At 40.6% G+C, this 25609-nt stretch overlaps 1 protein-coding gene across 2 annotated transcripts in view; it reads right to left on the bottom strand.

Moving 5' to 3' along the window:
- Positions 1 to 15433: 15433 nt before the first annotated feature.
- The window catches only part of SHC4 (SHC adaptor protein 4), a 127844-nt gene continuing 117668 nt past the window's right edge, over positions 15434 to 25609 (bottom strand). The window contains exons 11-12 of one of the 2 annotated variants that reach the window (XM_007455552.1): positions 24359 to 24612; positions 15434 to 15589 (exon numbers count right to left, since the gene is read on the bottom strand). In XM_007455552.1, coding sequence (XP_007455614.1) covers positions 15434 to 15589; positions 24359 to 24612 — 410 coding nt within the window. The remainder of the gene's footprint in view (positions 15590 to 24358; positions 24613 to 25609) is intronic. The other variant, XM_007455551.1, reaches the window with a different exon arrangement.

The following is a 25609-nucleotide window of genomic DNA, read 5'->3' as shown; positions in this document are numbered from 1 at the left end:
TGCTGAATACTGAAAAAGAACATTAAGATTTACAAGAGCTTATTGCTAAATACAGTTATTTTAAATAAAGAACTACTTTTCCTCAGATAGAGAATAATGAATTCTACAAGGTATTTTCTTTTTCTTTTAATAAAGTCTAGTTTTCTCTTTTTTTTTTTGGCTGCACAGCATGCAGGATCTTAGTTCCCAAACCAGGGATTGAAGCCAGGCCCTTAGCAGTGAAACTGCGGAGTCTTAACCACTGGACTGCCAGGGAATTCCCTATTTTCATTTTTATGTGAAGAAAATGTAAAAGACAAAACTATATCTTTTTTTTTGAATGGCATTTTAAACCCAAACCATGTCATTAAAGAAGAAATCTGAAAATATCTGAAAGAACAAACTCTCTCCACTGGGAGGAGAAGGTACAAATTAGCTTTCCTTCTGAAAAGTGTAAACTACCAGAGACCATAAGAAATTATTTTAGTCATTAAGGGAAATTTGATAAACTTACTGTGGCTTAAAAAACAAAGAGGGAGACTAAAAAGGTAATTAGTATTTAACTAAAATTTAAAATAAAAGCTAATGCTTTTCTTCTGCTTATTAATCACTACTGATTACTGCTATCAGAGACTTTACTATAATATTCAGAACAATAAAAGAGGCTGCTTAAATTAAAAAGAAAAAACTAGCAAGATAATAAACCCAGAAGCCATAAAGGAAAAACCTGACGGAAACTTATACACACATACAAAAAGAAACTGTATATGGCCAAAACAATCATTAGCAAGTCAAATATTTTGTATAAAAAAAAATCATCAAAGGGTAAAATAATAATGAGAAGGAGACTTGCAAAACACAAGAGAAAGTCCCAATATACAATTCTCACAAAGAAATGAGAAGAAGACAACTCAATTTAAAATGGGCAACTGATACATTTCATTAAAAAAAAAAGAAATGCAAATGCTCAATGAACTTGAACCGATGCTTAATCTCACAAAGAATTCAAAGCGCCATTTAAACAATGAAATATGATTTTCAACCACTAGATTAAAAACAAACACATGATAACAGCTAGTGGTGGCTATTTTTTTTTAATTTATTTTATTTATTTCTGGCTGCATTGGGTCTTTTCTCTACTTGTGGCGAGCAGGGGCTACTCTTCGTTGTGGTGCGCGGGCTTTACTGCTGTGGCTTCTCTTGTTGTGGAGCACCGGTTCTAGGCACACAGGCTTCATTAGTTGTGGCATGCAGGCTCAGTAGTTGTGGCTCATAGGCTCTAGAGCGCAGGCTCAGCAGTTGTGGCACAGGGGCTTAGCTGCTCCACGGCATGTGGGATCTTCCCGGACCAGGGCTCGAACCTGTGTCTCCTGCATTGGCAGCCGGATTCTTAACCACTGGGCCACCAGGGAAGCCCTAGTGGTGGCTATTTTATAGGAAACAGGCATCCTCATGAATTGCTGATGAAAGTATGAATTGGGAAAACCATCTTGAGAACTATCAATATTAATATATTGAAAAAGAACATTTGCCCTAGTAAAAGTACTTTTGAATAAATTTGGCAATACTGTGTCACTAATAAAAATAATGAAATATCTATATATATATTGACTATTTAAAAAATCAAGATGCAGAATAAGTGTACAGTATGCTTTTTTTTTTAATAGCAAGATGGTTAATACTTTCTTCCTAGATAGATAACTTTTTCTGAACCTATTTACAAGGCTATGTTCTGTCATATGTCCCACTCATTACTCATTTTGTTGTCGCTGGTTATGTTTTCTTTGCCCTCCTTGCAATGAGAAAGACCAATGTGTGTTTAATTGGAAAACATTAGAAAGCAAAAGTAGCATTGTTTTTGCCTCATCTAATAGCCTATAAGCACTCTGGGGGCAGAATTTAAATGTATCTCCCCCACCCTTTGCACACAACCAATATTTGTTGAATGAATATAATACATTCATGTTGCTCTCTACAGATTTATTATTTCAATAAATATTTTACTGAGCACCTACTGTGGGCCAGGTTATAGCCTAGATGTATCTAAGACATACTACCAGCCATGGGAAGCTTACAGCCCCTTAGGGAAACAATGATATGAATTAATAGTTAAATGATACCTTGTAATACATTCTGTAATAGAGGAAAGTACAAAGTACAAATTAACTGTGCTAAGAAAATAAGGCTGAAAGAAGTTTCACGCAAAGACTTTAGAAGTAGATCTTAAAGGACACAATATGGCTGTTAAGTGGTTAAGAATGAGGGCACTCATTCAGACAACCTGGGCTCAGTTCTGGCTCTCCTGCTTAACAGCTGTGCAAACTTGCACAACTGTTTCCATTTCTTCATTAATAAAATGGGGGTAAAAAACAGTACCTACATCAAAGATTGGTTACCAAGATTCACAAGACTAATGTACATGAAGCGCTTAGCACTGTGTACCAATCAATACATCTTAGTTTTTTTTGTATCATGACATGTTACTCATGAATAGAAGTCTGCCAGCTACAAAAGAGGTTAAAAGAATAAACAGCATTCAGTATATCTGAGAAAAGGTGAATATGCAGTGTGTGGGAAACTTTCCTTCAAATTCTGCAATCTTTTCTAGGATGAAAATGCCACTTCTTCAAGATACACTCCCCCCATGAAATTAGTCATTCTTTGGCACTTTCAGGCTATATTTATTATACTTTTCTTATAGCTTCAATTTCAGCCCTCATTTAGTTGAGTGCATTCACATCTAGGAGGTGCATATAAATTGTCATGCATTGTGAAGGCTATGGTGAAATTCAGCTTAAATGACACTCAAGTTCATGACTGTAAGACAGAAAAGGCTAAGTGCCACAAAAGGGTCTTTAAGTGCCCTGAGAGTTAGGAAATTCTACTTACTTGCTTACATGCTAGCTTCCTTTCTAGAATGGAAATAGCCAGAGCACACTAGCCTGTTTCAGGCTTGCAATACCCGACTTAGGAGGCCTATTTATTCATTTAACAATTACTTGCCAAGCACTGTTCAAGATTACAAAGTTCATCAGGATTTGGTGAAGGGAAAGAAACACACATAAAAACACAGGATGAGGGCTTCCCTGGTGGCGCAGTGGTTGAGAGTCCGCCTGCCGATGCAGGGGACACGGGTTCGTGCCCCGGTCTGGGAAGATCCTAGGGCGGATTACAGAGAATTCACACGAAACCTAATCGAGGCTTGCGTGATGCAGAGAAGAGAATAAAAATACTTTACGAGATGATTTGGATGAGATGTCACCCAGTGGGTGCAGGATCATGGCGGGTTTTTTCTGCAGACAGAAGCCATAACAACGATATATGAGCCATTCTCTTGTGAAGTGCTGGTTAGAATGATTGACGCCTGCAGATGTGCTGAGTCTGTGGCTGCAGGTGCCAGATGTTGAGTAGCACTTAGGGACGCTTGGTGGCCAGGGCCATTTCCTTCGGTTAACGATAGTCCCTCACTCTAACGCCAGCTCCTCTCACTCTTTATTTCTTGGTTGATTCTGGGTTCTAAACATTGAACAAAAACCAACCCCAAACACATATGAAACAGCAGTGGCTCTGATGCTTTTTTAAAAATGCAGTTTTATATTGTGATGGTTTTTGAAAGAGAATTGCTTCCCAGGTTCTGAACATTGAACAAAAACCAACCCCAAACACAAGAAACAGCAGTGGCTCTGATGCTTTTTTAAAAAGGCAGTTTTATTTTGTGATGGTTTTTGAAAGTGGATTGATTATTTTATTGAACTCAAAATGAAGGCAGTGGGAAGCCTGGCATTTCGTGAGTTAGTGCGGTGCACACAATCCTCCATGGAATCCTCCAGTAAACCTGAGTTGGCTATCATCACCCCATGTTGTGGTTGAAGACCAGAGGTCAGGGAAATTACTAAGTGATTGGGCTGGGAATGGAACACAGGTTTGCCTGACTCAAAAGTTCTTTCCACTTGCCCCAGGCAGCCAGGGCACTGCTCCATGACATATTCAAAGTGATTCTCCTCTCTTGTGGCAGGCTTCTCATTAGTGAGGGGGATCATGCAAACAGAAAAAAAAAAAAAAAAAAAAAACAAAGGATGACAATAATCTGTGATCAGTGCTAATGACAGCAGCTTGGACAAATACATTCAGGGTGCCCAGAGGATGCAGCAAGCAGGTAACCACAGGTTTAACGAAGATAAACTCAGGGCCCTACCAAGGAACTCCGTTTGGCGTCAACTATAGCACAGCAAACGGGTACCGCGAGACCCATGCTGCACGGAGCCCAGGAGGCCTGGGGCTGCTGGCTTGGGCTGCCAGCGTTACATGCACTCAGTCAACACACGTGTACAGAGCACCCACTGTGAGCCTGGCACGGCGCCAGGGTGACCACGGCGGGGTTCCCCAGGGTCGGGTCTCAACGCTACCCTAGCGGCCTGGAGGAGGCGAGGAGGGCTTCCCAGACATCACTACTAAGTAGGATCTTGGGGTCTGGATGACACTTCAAAGTCAAAGGCGGAGCCCCGCCACCCGCAAGCAGTCCACCACCGCGGGATTTGGGGAGGGGACAGGTCAGTCCTCCGGGAAGCCTCAGCCAGCATCCCAAGGACCCCGCACCTCCTCCTATCCCAGCCCCAAGCCCAGCCAAGAAGCGAAACTCACCGGAGGCCACGGATGCTGTCACCGCGGAGACACCCTAGCTCCCGCCGAAAGCCAACTTCTAGCAAACCCCTCACCCGGGATCTAACCCGCTAGCTCCGTCCTAGTCACAACTGAACCCACGGAACCCCGAGGAGCAGCCGACTCCTTCAATCGCTGGTTAGAAGCGGGCCTGGTGGGCGGGGCCATGCCGGCTTGAGGCAGGGCGTAGAGGCGGAAGTCTCCGCCTTTCTCAAGCTAGGTTGAGAAGTCCTCCAGCAGTTGCAATACTATACGGCTGTTTAAAAGCGGGCGCCAGAGGTGGCGGGAAGCTCCTCCTGTGTGCCCATTGGTGAATCCGTGAGCCAATTACGGAAGGGTTGACTCTAGAGGGGGCGGGCCTATCGGTTGCATAGAGACGCCCAAGCACCTGGCCTCCTGCCCTTTCCTAGGATGAACCGGTTTTGCCCGAACTCCTTGCCCCTCCCCTCACCACCTAGTGCAGTGACTCGTCCCCCCTGCGCTCTCCACTCCTAAATCCCAGTTCTCAGCTGCAGCACACTGAATCCCTCACTTTCCCCAACGAACCCACCTTGGAGGTTTTTGTTTTTTTTTTTTTTTTTTTTTGCGTTATGCGGGCCTCTCACTGTTGTGGCCTCTCCCATTTGCGGAGCACAGGCTCCGGACGCACAGGCTCAGCTGCCATGGCCCACGGGCCCAGCCGCTCCACGGCATGTGGGATCTTCCCGGATCGGGGCACGAACCCGCGTCTCCTGCATCGGCAGGCGGACTCTCAAGCACTGCGCCACCAGGGAAGCCCCACCTTGGAGGTTTTTGTATTGCCCTTCTGATTCTCTAACGTGCCTGCTTCCCCATCACCTTAACAGCCTTAGAGGTCGTTTCACTTTGTCTTCTTGCTTACTAGGTCCCGCCTTGTTTGAATGCGTTTCTTTAATTGCTGATGAGATGACACATTCTCTACATGTTTATTCACTACTTGAATTTCCTCGAGTGCGAATGTTCCTGTCACTCTGGTATATGTTAACCTGTCCTTTAGGACAGAGCTGCCCAGTCTGCGGTAAAGTCAATTATTGTATCCACCTTCCTGGGGTAAAAGGGTTCCAGTGAATATCAAGGAGTTGGTAGTACATCCTCTTAACCCCTTCCCATATATACTAGTATGGAGTAAAAGCGTTGTTAAAGGTTGTTCACAATCTGGCTAGCTTTCATTTGCTACCTCACCATCCCACCCCTACACTGACCCCTATAACCCCATCCACTAAGCATAAGGGTCTGGCACACATTAGGTACTCAATCCAGAGCAACAGATGAGTGAAATCTCTGACCCAGCTGCCCGTGGTTCCCAGAGTGCTTTTGTTTTGCTCAAGCTATTTCTTTCACCTGTATTGATTGCCCCACTTAACTTCCCCAGCTACTCAGTCTTCAAGATAGATGAGCACCTGCTCTGAAGCCTTTCATGACACACACCTCCCTCCCTTGGTAGAAATGATCTTTCCCCCCTTTGGACACAGTGTACATGTCTTATTATAATCCTTGTTATCTACTGTGTGAATGTTTCACTCAGTCCAACGTCAATATCTTAAGGCACTTACTTTGCTTTGTGGCCCCAGGTAGGCACTCAAAACAAACTTGATAAATGAGTAAATGAATGAACCAACAAATAAAATGAAAGCTCTTTGTGCCAGAAAAAGCAAATAAAAGGCATTCAGGTAAATGGCAGTTGTTGAAATCTGAGCCAAGGTGTCTGTTAGTGAGAACTAGGCTTATGGGCTTTCCACATCTCACGGCAGCCCATCAGCAAGCTGCGTGTAGCATCCTGTGCTAAGGGTTAAGATGAAATGCTACAGCAAGAATGCTAAATGATCCCTGACCACAAACAACTATTAGAGAGATGAAAGAAAAAAGAAAAGATGTTAAGGCAGGAAAGCACATGAGGAGACAGTGTTTATAATCCCTTACATAGTGCTTTAGACATTGGTAAGTTTTTTCACAGACACTAGCTCACTTTTCCTCACAACAACCCTGTGAGGGGCTAGTACAGGTATTAGGATCCCATTTTACAGTGTAAGAAACTGATGAAAAATAAATAAATAATAATAATAATAAAAGTGTCGAAGGTTACACAGTTAATGTGAGACAGAGACAGAATTTTGAACCCAGCTCCTTTATCTCTAAATCCAGAGCTCATCACTATATATAAAATGTAAGTGAGACTTAAGCACCTAAGTCACAAAAAAATAGAATAAATCAAAATAAAAAATAAATCAGAGCCCCTTGCCTTTTTTAAAAATGGATTTGAGTGGAGTTATGGACATATTATAATCAATGAAATTTTCTTGACTGCCTATCGTGTTTAATTCCTGGTCTAGGTGCTTGATATATAAAGTGAGAGGCAGGACCCCTGCCAGCGAGGCACCCACACTCTGAGGTGCAAGATGCTTACATAAAAAGAGAAATGATAACACACAAAAAAAGTAGTTTACTACATGCAATATGAGTAGATAGTAATAATTCTGGGGAAAAGTGAACATGTAAGGAAGGATCCCTCAGGGAAAGTTCCTGGAAGAAGAGGAAGAGTCAACAGGCAGGTTGATTAGCAAATGAAGGGCAGATCAGCAAAAGTAAAGGATTCTTGTATTTAGAGATAAGATTGGAGAAGTAGGCTGGGACAAGATAGCCAACAGAAGAGCTTGAAACCTGGAGGGATGGGAAAGGCATGCTACACAGGTAAGGTACGGTAACACACAAGGAATGAACTTACATCCAGAGAAACACAAGCACACAGAGGCATCCTGGGGTAATAAAGACAAATGCGGAAAAAGAGAGAAAAACTGCCAAAGACGTTGAATGCTGGAAAGATTATTTGTAGAATGTTGGGTCAATGTTTATCCTGCATTTTTGACACATCTGTGAGCTGGGAGGGGCTATCTCTACCAGACTCATTTACATTTCAAGGGGAAATGCCTGTTGTTGAGATGTGGTCCCTCCCATTCAGATCATTTATAAAGGTTCAGCTAAGCCCTCATTCCTTCCTTTTCCTACCTTCTCTTTGGTGTCAGAGCTATCAGGTCAAAGTAATGCCATCCTGCAATAAGGAGTGCTATCCTCAAAAAAGCACTGAACGTAAAGAGGATCTGAGTTCAAGTTCCAGCTCTACCACCTACTAGCTTTTGTCCACAATTTATTTAATCCCTCTGTGGAGCCAAGTCTTATTTGAAAATAGGAGTGATAATAACTGCTTTGCAGGATTGTAAAAAGGATGAAATAAGATTGTGTGAAAGAGCTTTAAAAATGTAGAAACACTATTTAACAGTGTTATTTGAGGAATATCAAACCATTATTTGGTGTATATTCAATAGTATTTTTTGAGCATATACTTTGTACCAAGCACTGTTTTAGGGGCTTAATAATGATGTAAAGTGTCAAAATGCCTTCCCTGACTAAGCTACTTATCACAGAATCTACACCTGCCCTCAGCCACTATGACCTCACCACCATCACCTCCCCACCACTCCAAGACCTGGCCATACCTGATTGGGTCAAAGGTGAGCACCAGACCCAAGCTGCGCCAATCATATTCCCTTCCCAGATAACGGAAATGACTCCATGAAACTGGGTCAAGTGGTAACCCTACAGAAGCAGATTTTTATTACATTTTCTGTATTTTATGGGAAATATGCTTCTTCCATAGCTGTGTCATGTATATGGTGGAACACAGATGATGATCATGAACTTCTGCCACTCGGAGCCATGGATCTGCCTGGTTCCTGTGCTTTATGAAGCCTGACAGTTCATCTTTTCCTTGGTTCTGTGATAATCTGAACTTTAAAACATCTTTTTACTTGAATAAGCTTGTAAGGGGTTGAATAGCGTTCCCCCAAATTTCATGTCCACCCAGAACTCAGAATGTGACTTTATTTGGAAATAGTCTTTGCAAATGTAATTAGTTAATATGAGGTCATACTGGATGAGGATGGGCTCTAAATCTAATGACTGGTGTCCTTAAAAGAAGAGGAAAGGACACAGAAAGACACGCAAGGAGAAGACAGCCACGTGGAGACAGAGGAACAAACTGGAGTTACATTGCTACAAGCCAAGGAACATCCGGGGCCACCAGAAACTGGCAAGGGATTCTTCCCTAGAGCATTCTGAGGAAGCATGGTCCTATCAACTCGTTATTTTCAGACTTCTAGCCTCCAGAACTGTGAGAGAATAAAATTCTGCTGTTTTAAGCTAGTTTGTGGTACTTTGTTGAGGCAGACCTAGGAAATTAATACAGGTGTGTTTCCATTCTTCGCAACCAAATGTTTATGACTAAGATGCATTTGTGACAGATTATATTTGAAAAGCCTAGACCAGTGATTCTCCAAACATGATCCATGGCCCACTGATGGACCTTAAGGACCTTAAGGATATTCCTGATGGGTCATTACATGACACAAACACACAAGTCGTTTCTCCAGTTATCATGGGAAAATAACTTGCAATTTTATAGGTTTTTTATTTTACATACAGCTAAGGTTTACCTTATAGGAATCTACCAAGTAAGATGTTAGGGGCTACTAATGTTTAGAATTTGTAAATCAAAGTTAGCATGTTATTTAAGTTTACCAAGAAGGATTATTCATCATTTCTATGTGCAACATTGTAAAGTTCCTGCTCATGCACACTTGAAGATAACTGAAATTCCCACTTTTGGGAGAGGGATGTTAATAGCACCATTCCCAGGAAGTCATGGTTTTTAAGAGCTGTTATTCCTGCTTCTTAATTATAAACCAGCTTTGCTTGGCACCATCAATACCAATTAAGTTTGTTGTGAGTTTGGTTAACCTAACTGCACGTAGTGTTATCTGCTTTCATATATTAATTTACACTTTTCCTATAACAACTTTAATATGCAAGTTGAGGTTCAATTTTTGTCACTAGTAATCTATTACTAAAGTCAATTTATAATTCCTCTGAAATTTCCTTATGCTTTATTGAAATGTGTTGGTTATTAATTTATTCTATTTAAGTAACTAACAATGTATTATCAAGGCAAGTGATAAAATTACTCATTTTTTGAAAAATGTATAGGGCAGTATTTTGGAATATAAAATCATAGGAACAGTATCATATTCCTCCCCTAAAAGTGAGTAAACAATTCCTGTTGTTCCTCTCTAGTTCTTTATCGTCACTGAGTCATATTTTTCACAAGAAAAGGAAGGGGTTGGGGGATGAAAGGTATGTGGGACAATAGTCTTTTGCCTCTTCAATGCTCTCCAGCCAAAAGTGTGAAAGCCAATTGCCTGCATTTAATGCTTACGAGTTTCCATAGCATCAAGGTTTTTAATCAGAAAACCAGTAAAAGCTATTAGAAAAGTGATGATGACCATTTGATAAAGATCCAAAGCTGCAAAAATTATATTTGAACACGGAATGCAGAACCTCCCAGATGCCACAGTCTACTTCTGCTTCTTGAAACAGTAGATTAAAAAGGAAAGAAAGAAGTACCAAGACAAGATTATAAAACTGGTGTGTACTTTATATGCTTACATAACATGTTCAATGGATATTAACAAAATACAACATAATGATACCATTTATAAGAAATCATAGGATTTATTTAAAATGTTAATGTATTTGAACACTTAGATATTATTGTCCAGTAATGGGATACATGTTTAAAGTTATTTGATATTCTTCTATCTTTGCTCAGGTTCCCAGAAGTGAACTTTGGGATGAAAATTTGAGTGCAAATGATTTACTAAGGAAGGGCTTCCCTGAGCAAGCTGCTAGGGAGTGAGGAAGCTGGACAGGGAAGGGGAAGAAGCCAGGCAGGGATATGTTTTCAGGAGAAGTGCTGGCCCCAACCTGACCCTACAGGGAGGGAGCTCTGGAGCGTAATCAGGATGGGGCAATTGGCTGAGCCTTCCTGTTCCTGCACCAGAGAAGGGGAAGAGGAAGTCCATGGGCACTTCTGGCTCTTGGTAACCCAAAGCAGCTCCCCTAGCCTGAGGTTGTCCTTAGAATCAACAGTCACCTGTGCAGGCAGTTAGGAGCAAAACACACAGAAATGGCTCAGCGGATCTAAGGGAGTCTGCACAGAGCTGACCAGTCTATGTTTGCCACCCTTTGATCTTATCAATGTATCTTTGGAGATGCCATCAAACATTTACATTTGAGTAGGTAATGGAGGTGTTCTCATGCAGCTCAGCCAAATGGCCCCTCCTAGTGCTAGAAGCATGGGACCTGGGACTACGAAGATGAGCCAACCACCATGTTCGGTGGACTTAGTATATTCGGTGAACCTGCCAAGGGTTAAAGTGGCAATCGTCTTAGAATCTCTTGCCATATCTAACTTTTACCTCCCCACTCGTTTTAAATTAAACTTCTTATTTTGAGAAAATTGTAGATTCACATGTGATTGCAAGAAATAATACAGGGACACCTCCTGTAAGCTTTACCCAGCTTCCACCAATGATGGCACCTCACAAAACTGTAGTACAATAACACGAACAAGATATCCACATTGACACAGTCAAGATTCAAAACAATTCAATCACACAAGGATCTCTCATGTTGCTCTTTTACAACTGTACTCATGTCCCTCTCTCCTACTGACTCCTTCCTTAATCTGTTCTCCATTTCAATAATTTTATAGAAACAACATTTCAAGAATGTTATATAAATGTAGTTTTATGGTACATAAACTTTTGGGATTAGCTTGTTTTTGCTCTGCATATTCTCTGAAGATCATCCAAGTGGTTGTATCAGCATCTCATCATCTCATTCTTTTTTACTGCTGGGTAGTATTCCATGGTACGGATGTACCACAGTTTGTATAACATTCACACACCAAAGGAACATTGAAGACTTTTCCAGTTTTAGGTCATTACAAACAGCACTACTATAAACACTCCTGTACAAGTTTTTGTGTGAACATAAGTTTTTATTTCTCTGTGATCAATGCACGGGAATACAATTGTTGGGTTGAATGTAAGTTGCATGTTTACTTTTTTAATAAACTACCAAACTGCTTTTCGGACTGGCTGCACTATTTTACAGTCTCCCCAGGAATGTATGTGTGATCTACTTTCTTCTCATCCTAGCCAACATTTAGTGTTGTCGTTATTTTTCATTTACTCGTTCTGTTATGTATGTAGTAACAGCTCATTGTGGTTTTAATTTGCATTTCCCTACTGCCTAATGATGTTGAATATATTTTCACCTGCTTTTTGCCATCTGTATACCTTCAGTGAAATGTCTATGCATGTTTTTTGCCCATTTTCTAAGTAGAATTTTTATGTTGAGTTTTAAGAGCTTTTTTATTTATTCTAGACATTTGGTTTGCAAATATTTCCTCCCAGTCCACAGCTTGTCCTTCATCCTCTTATCAGAGCTTTCACAGATCAAAAATTTGTACTTTTTTTCCTTTTTTTTTTTTTTTTTGGCTTGTTCCCCAACCAGGGATTGAACCCAGGCCCTCGGCAGTGAGAGTGCAAAGTCCTAACCACTGGACCACCAGGAATTCCCAAAAATGTGTACTTTTGATGAAGTACAACATACCAGTTTTTCCTTTAACAGATCATGTCTAAGGACTCTTTGCCTTGCCTTATAGCCTAAAGACTTTCCTCTACGTTGTTCTATCCTAAAAGTTATCACAGTTTTACATTTCACATTTAAGTCCATAATCCATTTGAGCTAACGTTTACACAAAGTGTGAGGTTCATTCTTTTACTTTCAGATGTACTGTTGCTCCAGCATCATTTGCTGAAAGGCTATCCTTCATCCACTGAGTATAATGCCACTTAGCCTCCTCCCAGTGGAGTTCCCAGGGCTGGTTAAGTGCCTCCTCTGCAGGCCACAGCTCCTACAAGGCAGCCCTTTCACACAGCTCTCCCTCCAGATTCTGTTACTGCTCCCTCCCCTACTCCTTCACTGGTTGAAGAGCACTGCATCCTCCCTTGTGGCTTCCCCACACTTCGCCCACACCTTTGTCAATAGTCCCTTTATCAAACTCTCCACTAGTCACCCAATTTAAGTGAGCCAGCTGTTTCCTGTCAGGACCCTGACGCATCCTACAAACGATAAATTTTCTAAATCCCAAACAACAGACATATACTGTCAGTCATCACAAAGCAATAATCATTTATTTTTTTAAGTTGTTTACAGGTATTTATATGCAAATGGATTTCCACCTTAAGACAGATGAAGATAAGGATGTGACATTAAAAGAGCATGCAGGCAAACACTTCTTTTGTTGTTTCCCTTTAACTGTGCCCGTTGTTGCAAGTGTGGTGTTTGCTCATCCAACTACCACACCGTTACAGTCAAACACTGACCGTCTATGTGTCCTGCTCACGCCAGCTATACTCTTTGCATCATCTTCTATCAAGAACTTCTGGCCACCCAGTTATCACTCTGCTCAACCAGAATGAGACCACAGCCCTGCTCTGTCTCTGTTAAGATAATAAGATCACCCATAAACTTCGCTGATTTATACTCATGCTCATCCCCTTTACGAGGACAAATAATCAAGAACTACAGTGTATGCAAAATTGAGGAAAAATACATTATTTCCTAGTTGTATAAAAGGAAACAAACCTATCTAAGAAGCCAATGGCAGTAGAAGTAAAATAAAAGCATAAACCTTCACATAAAAATATTAGAGTTCAGTGTGCTTGGTTTCTGATGATTTCTATGTGAAAGAAGTTTCTCTCATTTTACTTAAAACTTAGCAAACATTTCACAATTACAAAGATTAAGTTGTATCTACACATCCAAAGTGAAGTAGAGTTAAGGCAATTGTCCAGATAACTCAAGATAAAAAAAAAAACACAAAAAACTCTAAAATAATGGCCATATCTCTATATGCAAAGGCAGGTAGAGGGCTGAGACTGAAGTCGTTTTCTGCCACTCAAAATAACCAAATCTGGGCTTCCCTGGTGGCGCAGTGGTTGAGAGTCCACCTGCCGATGCAGGGGACGCGGGTTCGTGCCCCGGTCCAGGAAGATCCCACGTGCCGCGGAGCGGCTGGGCCCGTGAGCCATGGCCACTGAACCTGCGCATCTGGAGCCTGTGCTCTGCAGCGGGAGAGGCCACAACAGTGAGAGGCCCACATGCCGCAAAAAATAAAAAATAAAAATAAAAAAATAACCAAATCTACTTCTACTACCATCACTTATATTTTTCCAAAGTTTCAATGTTTTTGACTGAAAGGCTCAAGATCTCTGCTATCTGAATGATGATCTCAATGAGTACAGACACAGACTAAAGGAAAAAGCTGCAGTTTCAAGCTTAATTATACAGACTGGTTATCAACACTGACCCCTAATAAATGAAAAATTTGCCTTTTATAAATTCATATTATGTTAGGGCTGAAATGGACCTATGAATTCATCTAGCCCAGCTCCCTCATTTTATAGACAAGGAAACTGGAGTCCAGACAGATTCAGCAAGTTGCTCAAGATCACAATGAGGCCCAGTCCAGTGCTTTTGCTTACACAACGCTTCATTACATCATTGGTTTACCAAGTGTGCCTGCATGTGTCAAACCTTTCCAATTGTTTCATTCAGTGTTTTCTCCCTGGTACATTTTGTCTGGTCATATCTAGAAAAGGTACTAAGGATACATGTAGATGAGGGCCTATGATTCAGTCACCATCAATCAAGGGGATATTTCCCCATACTTTAAAATAAATTCGGTGCTTTAAATAAGAATGGAACCAATTTCGAGATTGAATATGAAGAACACTGGTTTGTTTGCCATCTTTTAAATCCATGCACTCATGAGCTCTTTTTTGGAGGGGAGGGGGAGGGGGAGAGGGAAGGAGGGAGAAATACGATGAAATCAGAAATGACATAGATTTGGCTTCTTTAGTTTGTCATATGTTGCATACAAACGGTCCAAACAGCAAAGATTGAGAAATACTAGGACAAAAAATTTGGGCTCCAGCCCTTTAAACAGCAAATGGGACAGACCAATGAAACTGACCAATGCTTTCAGTGGCCCTTGATTTGATTCCACTGGTATAGACACAGTCCAAATTCAATGTCAAATTTATTTTAACACTGGGGTGAAAGTGTTACCAAACAGAAAATGTAATAAAGTCAATAACTATTAAGCAAATGGCTTCTTATTTTTATAACAAGGAAAAACTTTTTTGGCAAATGGTTCTATAGTTATAGTATATGAAGACATTTAGAACTAATCTCCCCAATACGAAAATGTCCCCAAATTATCAAGTTGAAAGGCACATACCACTGCCCCAGCAGTTCATTCAAGTTGTCTTCAGCACGTGAAATTTTAATTGTGCTTTTTTTTTTTTTTTTTTTTTGCGATATGTGGGCCTCTCACTGTCGTGGCCTTTCCCGTTGCCGGACGCGCAAGCTCAGCGGCCACGGCTCACAGGCCCAGCCGCTACGCGGCTCACGGGCCCAGCCGCTACGCGGCATGTGGGATCCTCCCAGACCGGGGCACGAACCTGTATCCCCTGCATCGGCAGGCGGACTCTCAACCACTGCGCCACCAGGGAGGCCCTGTGCTTTTTTTAGCTTGTTATCAATGCAATATGGCCTTAAAAAGTGACATCCGTGCATATGTATACTTTCTTTTAAAGGGACCCACCCTCTTCCCCTTTTCTGATTTTCACTTTCTGAAGATCAATTTTTGTTAGTTCTTTGTTTTATAAAGGACCTAGTCCATGATGGTCTCAGAAAGATACACTTCGCAGTTTGTGCTCTAATTTTTCTAGAAACCAAGTGTGAATTATCTTTGTGTCCTAATACAAAATGGACTTTCCTGAAGTATCAGTGTGATGGTACTTCCACACTGTCATTTGTTGGAATGCAAAAGTACTGGATTATTATCTTTTCTCACTGGTTGTTTAAGGCTTACTTCGCTTCCAGAAGAGATGATTGGCAAACTATTATCCATGTGGTATCTGATAAGGTGGCCAACATTATCAAATATATGATCCTTGGTCCTCACCTTGAAAAGGAAATACAAATGTATTTAGGTTAAATGATAATGGTTCTCCTGAAAGGCATAAACAATCATAGGGTAAAAACAGACATATCCTTGAATGAGGTAACTGCTGAATAAAGAAAAATAAATATACTTTTCAATTCTGGATCCCTTAGTAAACTATTTTCTCATTCCCAATTACATTTTTTTTAATTTATTTTTTTAAGATTTTTTTTTTGTTTGATGTGGACCATTTTTAAAGTCTTTATTGAATTTGTTACAATATTGCTTCTGTTTTATATTTCCTTTTTTTTTTTTTTTTTTTTTTTGGCCCCGAGGCATGTGGAATCTTAGCTCTCTGACCAGGCATCGAACCCACACCTGCCTGCATTGGAAGGCAAGGTCTTAACCACTGGACCACCAGGAAAGTCTCCCCAATTACATTTTATTGGAGTATAATTGCTTTACAATGGTGCGTTAGTTTCTGCTGTATAACAAAGTGAATCAGTTATACATATACATGTATCCCCATATCTCCTCCCTCTTGTGTCTCCCTCCCACCCTCCCTATCTCACCCCTCTAGGTGGTCACAGAGCACCGATCTGATCTCCCTGTGCTATGCGGCTGCTTTCCACTAGCTATCTATTTTACACTTGGTAGTGTATATATGCCCATGCCACTCTCTCACTTCGTCCCAGCTTACCCTTCCCCGTCCCCATGTCCTCAAGTTCATTCTCTACATCTGCATCTTTATTCCTGTCCGAGGTTCTTCAGAACCATTTTTTTTTTTTAGATTCCATATATATGTGCTATCATATAGTACTTGTTTTTCTCTTTCTGACTTACTTCACTCTATATGACAGTCTCTAGGTCCATCTACCTCACTACAAATAACTCAATTTCATTTCTTTTTATGGCAGAGTAATATTCCACTGTATATATCTGCCACATCTTCTTTATCTTATCCATTCATCTGTCGATGGACAGTTAAGGTTGCTTCCATGTCCTGGCTATTGTAAATAGAGCTCCAATGAACACTGTGGTACATGACTCTTTTCAAATTATGGTTTTCTCAGGATATATACCCAGTAGTGGAATTGCTGGGTCGTATGGTAGTTCTAGTTTTAGTTTTTTAAGGCCTCCATACTGTTCTGCATAGGGGCTGTATCAATTTACATTCCCACCAATAGTACAAGATGGTTCCCTTTTCTCCACACCAACTCCAGCATCTATTGTTTGTAGATTTTTTGATGATGGCCATTCTGACCGGTGTGAGATGATATCTCATTGTAGTTTTGATTTGCATTTCTCTAATGATTAGTGATGTTGAACATCCTTACAGGTGTTTGTTGGCAATCTGTATATCTTCTTTGGAGAATGTCTATTTAGGTCTTCTTCCCATTTTTGGAGTGGGTTGTTTGTTTTTTTTATATTGAGTTGCATGAGCTGCTTGTATATTTTGGAGATTATCCTTTGTCAATTGCTTCATTTGCAAATATTTTCTCCCATTCTGAGGGTTGTCTTTTCGTCTTGTTTATGGTTTCCTTTGCTGTGCAAAAGCTTTTAACTTTCTTAGGTCCCATTTGTTTACTTTTGTTTTTATTTCCATTTATCTAGGAGGTGGGTCAGAAACGATCTTGCTGTGTTTTATGTCATAGAGTGTTCTGCCTATGTGTGCCTCTAAGAGTTTTATAGTGTCCGGCCTTATATTTAAGTCTTTAAACTATTTTGAGTTTATTTTTGTGTATGGTGTTAGGGAGTGTTCTAATATCATTATTTTGCATGTAGCTGTCCAGTTTTCCCAGCACCACTCATTGAAGAGGTTGTCTTTTCTCCTTTGTATATTCTTGCCTCTTTTATCAAAGATAAGGTGAGCATATGTGCATGGGTTTATCTCTGGGCTTTCTATCCTCTTCCACTGATCTATATTTCTGTTTCTGTGCCAGTACCATACTGTCTTGATTACTGTAACTCTGTAGTATAGTCTGAAGTCAAGAAGCCTGATTCCTCCAGCTCCGTTTTTCTTTCTCAAGATTGCTTTGGCTATTGGGGGTCTTTTGTGTTTCCATACAAATTGTGAAATTTTTTGTTCTAGTTCTGTGAAAAATGCCATTGGTAGTTTGACAGAGATTGCCGTGAATCCATAGATTGCTTTCAGTAGCATAGTCATATTCACAATGTTGATGCTTCCAATCCAAGAACATGGTATACCTCTCCATCTGCTTGCATCATCTTTAATTTCTTTCATCAGTGTCTTATAGTTTTCTGCATACAGGTCTTTTGTCTCCTTTGGTAGGTTTATTCCTAGGTATTTTACTCTTTTTGCTGCAATGGCAAATGGGAGTGTTTCCTTAATTTCTCTTCCTGATTTTTCATCATTAGTGTATAGGGATGCAAGAGATTTCTGTGCATTAATTTTGTATCCTGCTACTCTACCAAATTCATTGATTAGGTCTAGTGGTTTTCTGGTAGCATCTTTAGGATTCTCTATGCATAGTGTCATGTCATCTGCAAACAGTGACAGTTTTACTTCTTCTTTTCTGATTTGGATTCCTTTCATTTCTTTTTCTTTGATTGCTATGGCTAAACCTTCCAAAACTATGTTGAATAGTAGTGGTGAGAGTGGACAAACTTGTCTTGTTCCTGATCTTAGAGGAAATGGTTTGTTTTTCACCATTGAGAATGATGTTGGCTGTGGGTTTGTCATGTCTGCTTTTATTATGTTGAGGTAAGTTCCCCCTATGCCTACTCTCTGGAAAGTTTTTATCATAAATGGGTATTGAATTTTGTCAAAAGCTTTTTCTGCATCTATTGAGATGATCATATGGTTTTTATCCATATGTTAATATGGCTATGACCTCATGGATTTTGTTAATATGGTTTATAACATTGATTGATTTGTGTATATTGAAGAATCCTTGCATCTCTGGGATAAATCCCACTTGAACGTGGTGTGTGATCCTATGAATGTGTTGTTGGATTCTGTTTGCTAGTATTTTGTTGAGGATTTTTGCATCTATGTTCATCAGTGATATTGGTCTGTAGTTTTCTTTTTCTGTGACATCTTTGTCTGGTTTTGGTATCAGGATGATGGTGGCCTCATAGAATGAGTTTGGGAGTGTTTCTCCCTCTGCAACTTTTTGGAAGAGTTTGAGAAGGACAGGTGTTAGCTCTTCTCTAAATGTTTGATAGAATTCACCTGTGAAGCCATCTGGTCCTGGGCTTTTGTTTGTTGGAAGATTTTTAATCACAGTCTCAATTTCAGTGCTTGTGATTCGTCTGTTTATATTTTCTATTTCTTCCTGGCTCAGTCTCAGAAGGTTGTGCTTTTCTAAGAATTTGTTCATTTCTTCCAGGTTGTCCATTTTATTGGCATAGAGTTGCTTGTAGTAATCTTTCACGATCCTTTGTATTTCTGCAGTGTCAGTTGTTACTTCTCCTTTTTCATTTCTAATTCTATTGATTTGAGTGTTCTTCCTTTTTTTCTTGATGAGTCTGGCTAATGCTTTATCAATTCTGTTTATCTTCTCAAAGAACCAGCTTTTACTTTTATTGATCTTTGCTATTGTTTCCTTCATTTCCTTTTCATTTATTTCTGATCTGATCTTTATGATTTCTTTCCTTCTGCTAACTTTGGGGGGTTTTTTGTTCTTCTTTCTCTAATTACTTTAGATGTAAGATTAGGTTGTTTATTTGAGATGTTTCTTTTTCCTTGAGGTAGGTTGTATTGCTATAAAATTCCCTCTTAGAACTGCTTTTGCTGCATCCCATAGGTTTTGGGTCATTGCGTTTTCACTGTCATTTGTTTCTAGGTATTTTTTAATTTCCTCTTTGATTTCTTCAGTGATCTCTTGGTTATTTAGTAGTGTATTGTTTAGCCTCCATGTGTTTGCAGTTTTTACAGATTTTCTCCTGTAATTGATATCTAGTCTCATAGCGTTGTGGTCGCAGAAGATACCTGATATGGTTTCAATTTTCTTAAATGTACTGTGGCTTGATTTGTGACCCATGATATGATCTATCCTGGAGAATGTTCCATGAGCACTTGAGAAGAAAGTATTCTGTTATTTTTGGATGGAATGACCTATAAATATCAATTAAGTCCATCTTGTTTAAAATATCATTTAAAACTTATATTTCCTTATTTATTTTCATTTTGTATGAACTGCCCATTGGTGAAAGTGGGGTGTTAAAGTCCCCTACTATGACTGTGTTACTGTCGATTTCCCCTTTAATGGCTGTTAGCACTTGCCTTATGTATTGAGGTGCTCCTATGTTGGGTGCACAAGTATTTACAATTGTTGTATCTTCATCTTGGATTGATCCCTTGATCATTATGTAGTGTCCTTCTTTGTCTCTTGTAATAATCTTTATTTTAAAGTCTATTTTGTTTGATAGGAGACATGCTACTCCAGCTTTCTTATGATTTACATTTGCATGCAATATCTTTTTCCATCCCCTCACTTTCGATCTGTATGTGTCCCTAGGTCTGAAGTGGGTCTCTTGTAGACAGCAAATATTGTTTTTTTATCCATTCAGCCAGTCTATGTCTTTTGGTTGGAGCATTTAATCCATTTACATTTAAGGTAATTATCAATATGTATGTTCCTATTACCATTTTCTTCATTGTCTTGGGTTTGTTATTGTAGGTCTTTTCCTTCTCTTGTGTCTCCTGCCTAGCGAAGTTCCTTTAGCATCTGTTGTAAAGCTGGTTTGGTGGTGCTGAACTCTCTTAGCTTTTGCTTGTCTGTAAAGGTTTTAATTTCTCCATTGAATCTGAATGAGATCCTTGCTGGGTAGAGTAATCTTGGTTGTAGGTTTTTCCCTTTCATCACTTTAAATATGTCCTGCCACTCCCTTCTGGCTTGCAGAGTTTCTGCTGAAAGATCAGCTGTTAACGTTATGGGGATTCCCTTGTATGTTATTTGTTGCTTTTCCCCTTCTTTCAATATTTTTTCTTTGTATTTAATTTTTGATAGTTTGATTAATATGTGTCTTGGCATGTTTCTCCTTGGATTTATCCTGTATGGGATCTCTGTGCTTCCTGGACTTGATTGACTATCTCCTTTCCCATATTAGGGAAGTTTTCAACTATAATCTCTTCAAATATTTTCTTAGTCCCTTTCTTTTTCTTTTCTTCTGGGACCCCTATAATTCGAATATTGGTGCATTTAATGTTGGCCCAGAGGTCTCTGAGACTGTACTCAATTCGTTTCATTCTTTTTTCTTTATTCTGTTCTGCGGTAGTTATTTGCATTATTTTATCTTCCAGGTCATTTATCCATTCATCTGCCTCAGTTATTCTGCTATTGATTCCTCCTAGAGAATCGTTAATTTCATTTATCGTGTTGTTCATCATTGTTTGTTTGCTCTTTAGTTCTTCTAAGTCCTTGTTTAACCATTCTTATAGTTTCTCCATTCTATTTCCAAGATTTTAGATCATCTTTACTTTTACTATCATTACTCTGAATTCTTTTTCAGGTAAACTGCCTATTTCCTCTTCATTTGTTAGGTCTGGTGGGTTTTTACCTTGCTCCTTCATCTGTTGTGTGTTTCCCTGTCTTCTCATTTTGCTTAACTTACTGTGTTTGGGGTCTCCTTTTCACAGGCTGCAAGTTCATAGTTCCCATTTTTGGTGTCTGCCCCCAGTGGGTAAAGCTGGTTCAGTGGGTTGTGTAGGCTTCCTGGTGGAGGAGACTTCTGCCTGTGTTCTGGTGGATGAGGCTGGATCTTGTCTTTCTGGTGGGCAGGACCGCGTCCGGTGGTGTGTTTTGGGGTGTCTGAGAATGTAGTATGATTTTAGGCAGTCTCTCTGCTAATGGGTGAAGTTGTGTTCCTGTCTTGCTAGTTGTTTGGCATGTGGTGTCCAGCACTGGAGCTTGCTGGTTGTTCAGTGGAGCTGGGTCTTAGCTTTGAGACGGACAGCTGTGGGAGAGCTCTCACCGATTGATGTTACGTGGGGCCAGGAGGTCTTTGGTGGACCAATGTCCTGAACTTGGCTCCCCCACCTCAGAGGCTCAGGCCTGATACCTGGCCAGAGCACCAAGACCCTGTCAGCCACAAGGCTCAGAAGAAAAGAGAGAAAAAAGAAAGAAAGAAAGAAAAGAAATAAAAATATAAAATAAAAATTTTAAAATAAAAAATAAATATTATTAAAATAAAAAAACTAAAAAGTAATTAAAAAAATAAAAATAAATTTAAAAAAAAGAAAGAAGAGAGCAACCAAACTAACAAACAGATCCACCAATGATAACAAGTGTTAAAAACTACACTAAAAAAAAAAAAATGGACAGACAGAACCCTAGGAGAAACGGTAAAAGCAAACCTATAGGGACAAAATCACACAAAGAAGAATAAACATTCACAGTCACAAAAAGAGAATAAGGAAAAAAAAAAAAAATATATATATATATATATATACATACATATATATATATTAAAAAAAGGAAGAGAGCCACCAAATCAATAAACAAATCTACCAATGATAATAAGCTCTAAATACTAAACTAAGATAAACATAAAACCGGAAACAAATTCGGTGTAGAAAGCAAACCCCAAGTCTACAGTTGCTCCCAAAGTCCACCGCCTCAATTTTGGGATGGTTCGTTGTCTATTCAGGTATTCCACAGATGCAGGGTACATGAAGCTGATTGTGGAGACTTAATATGCTGCTCCTGAGGCTGCTGGGAGAGATTTCCCTTTCTCTTCTTTGTTCGCACAGCTCCTGGGTTCAGCTGTGAATTTGGCCTCACAACTTCATGTAGGTCGCCCTCTGGTTTCTGCTCTTCACCCAGACAGGAGGCCGTTAAAGGAGTGGCTAATTAGGGACCTCTGGCTCACTCAGGCCAGGTGGAGGGAGGGGTACGGAATGCGGGGTGAGCCTGCGGCGGCAGGGGCCAGCATGACGTTGCAACAGCCTGAGGCGCACCACGTGTTCTCCCGGGGAAGTTGTCCGTGGATCATGGGACCCTGGTAGTAGCAGGCTGCAGAGGCTCCCGGGAGGGGAGGTGTGGATAGTAACCTGTGCTTGCACACAGGCTTCTTGGTGGCTGCAGCAGCTTTAGCATTTCATGGCCATCTCTGGTGTCCATGCTGATAGCCGTGTCTCCTGCCCGTCTCCAGAGCTCATTTAGGCATTGCTCTGAATCCCCTCTCCTTGCGCACCCCAAAACAATGGTCTCTTGCCTCTTAGGTGTTCTAGACTTTTTCCTGGACTCCCTCCTGGCTAGCTGTGGCGCACTAGCCCCCTTCAGGTTGTGTTCACTCAGCCAAACCCAGTCCTCTCTCCCTGGGATCTGACTTCTGAAGCCCGAGCCTCAGCTCCCAGCCCCCACCCACCCCAGCGGGTGAGGAGACAAGCCTCTCAGGCTGGTGAGTGCTGGTCAGCACGGATCCTCTGTGCAGGAATCTCTCCGCTTTGCCCTCTGCACCCATTGGTGTGCTCTCCTCCGCGGCTCCGAAGCTTCCCCCCGACCCACCCCCCATCTCCTCCAGTGAAGGGGCTTCCTAGTGTGTGGAAACTTTCCTCCTTCACAGCTCCCTCCCAGAGGTGCAGGTCCCATCCCTATTCTTTTGTCTCTCATTTTTCTTTTTTCTTTTGCCCTACCCAGGTACATGGGAAGTTTCTTGCTTTGGGGAAGTCTGAGGTCTTCTGCCAGCGTTCGGTAGGTGTTCTGTAGGAATTGTTCCACATGTAGATGTATTTTTGATGTATTTGTGGGAAGGAAGGTGATCTCCACATCTTACTCCTCTGCCATCTTTAAGGTCCCCCCCCATTACCTTTTTATAGCAACTGTCATTCCCAGTTAGGAAAATGGTAAACACTGTCACCCAATCCAAATTTGCAAGCAACCTTTATGCCATGTTACTTTTTGATACATTCTATCATATATATTCCTATAAATATTTTGCCTCCTAAAAGTATGACCACCTCTGCTCTCTTTTATTATCTGCATGTAATATCTTTTTCCATCCTTTCACTTTCAGCCTATGTGTGTCCTTAAATCTAAAGTGAGCCTCCTATAAATAGCATACATATAGTTGGATCTTGTCCATTTAGCTCTCCATCCAGTTATTCTGCATCCTTTGTTTGGGAAGTTTAACCCATTTACATTTAAAGTAATTATTTATAGAGAAGAACTTACCATTACTATTTTGATAATTGTTTTTTGTCCAGGATCATTTCTGTCTACAGGTATCCTCCGCTCTAGCCATACCTCTTTTATTTAATACCATTCTACCGCTCTGTTTGCTCCTGTGATTCCTTCCCTATGCTCCAAATGTCTCCCTTTAAAACTTTTGCCCTCTTTCAAGGTTCCTCTTACATGTCAGACTCTGCAAGAAGCCTTTTCAGTTTGCCTCAATCGGAGCACCCCCTTCTATCCTGAGAAACACCATAATGCTTTGGTTGAACGATTCTTATGTTATTCATCCATAATTATTTAAGCATCTGTCTTATGAAATTATAAGCACCCTGAGAGCAAGGACTCTGTATGTGATACTGATCAATAGCTAACTATGAATCCCTGTACTTCCATGTAGGAGGTATTCATTTAACTCACTGAACTGCACTGAGAAGGGCAGAAAGAGGCTGTCCTCTAAGTGATCCTCTAGGGTGGCTCCCAGTCAAACCCCTCCACTATCCTCTATTTACCACTTCCTGCTCTAGCTGGAGGGTTCAAGAAAAAGTAAACCCTTAACCTTAAACACTCTTCAGTATCAGGCTTTAGACCTATCATTCAGAGTAACCTGAATCACAAGATCCTGTGAAACTCTACTGGGGGTCAATAATACCTTGCCTTCGGGATCCACCAGGAGAAGATGTTTTGCCTGGCCTCCCTGTAGCCCACTCAGCACATACTGGCCAGGAGATGTTGCACTCTCTCGAACCAAAAAGTCCCCGTCCTTTACCAAGAGGCTCTCTGCTGCTTTCCTGCTCAGCTTGCCGTGGTAGCAGTCTTCATTCCACAGCTGCTGCTTAATGTGTGGCAAAGAATGTGAGCTGGCAGGCTGGGCCGTGGCACCTGGCTGAACAGTTTCTGGTGCCTCTGAAGTCAAAATACAAAGAGAGACACCACCAAGTTACCTCCTCATCCACCCTTTCGTTCATTCATTCATTCACTCACCAAATATAATTTGAGGACCTACTGTGTGTCAGGCACTCTTTAAATAGTGCTATTTCTGGAACAAATGGGGTTTTTGTTTCTAGAATTTCCAACAGTCTCTAATTTAATGGTAGATCCAAACATTGCCTTTGGCTTCTGTTACCAGGAAAGCCTTGCCCAGGTGCAGTTTTCCTTTCAAATGAGAAATGGAACTGACCCATAAGAACTGCTTTCATAAGTGCAGAGAGAGTCTCTTTATGTCCCATGGGCTGTATGTTAAAGAGAAAAAGGTTTATGCTGTACCTGGACTACAGATAACTTCTAAAACATTCTCAAATGCTTTGAAAATGCCTACAGTAACTTTGGGCTATGCCCACTTTTTAATATTCAGCTTTTTCTTTTAAACCAAATTACTAATGTGCTTCAGAGATGCTTCTGTCCATCAACTTTAAAGCCGTGCTGAAGCTTACAGCATTCCTAGTAAATGACCACTTTGCTGTTTGTGTAATTCCCCTGCCTGGACAAAGCAGAATTGATCAAGTAGAAGAAGGTAATTATCAGGGAGGCATGGCCTGAGGCAAGTTCCCATGGCTCTACAGAATAAATGTATCCAGAGTTGAGAGCACTGGGGATGAGAAGGCACATCCAGGTAGCCCTTTATAGTATTATTGGTACTCATAGTAATAACAATTATTATGTAGCTCACATTTATTGAGTATGATAGGCACTGCTCAATGCTTTACATATATTATCCTGTTTGGCTCTCAAAATTAGATGGGAAGGAAATGGATCTTTAAAAAGGTTAAATGACTTACCCAAAGTCACACTGCTAATATGTTGTAGATCTGCGATTTGAAATGAGATCTATCATCAGAGCCCAGGTTCTTAATCACCACACTCTAAAACTTGGCTTGGATGAGAAAATCTTTTAATTTTCAAA

This window comes from Lipotes vexillifer, unplaced genomic scaffold (genome assembly GCF_000442215.2).
Source record: "Lipotes vexillifer unplaced genomic scaffold, Lipotes_vexillifer_v1.1 scaffold24, whole genome shotgun sequence".
In the NCBI taxonomy this organism is placed as follows: domain Eukaryota; kingdom Metazoa; phylum Chordata; class Mammalia; order Artiodactyla; family Lipotidae; genus Lipotes; species Lipotes vexillifer.
Note: the sequence above shows the minus strand (reverse complement) of the source record. Positions and strands in the feature narration are given on the sequence as shown.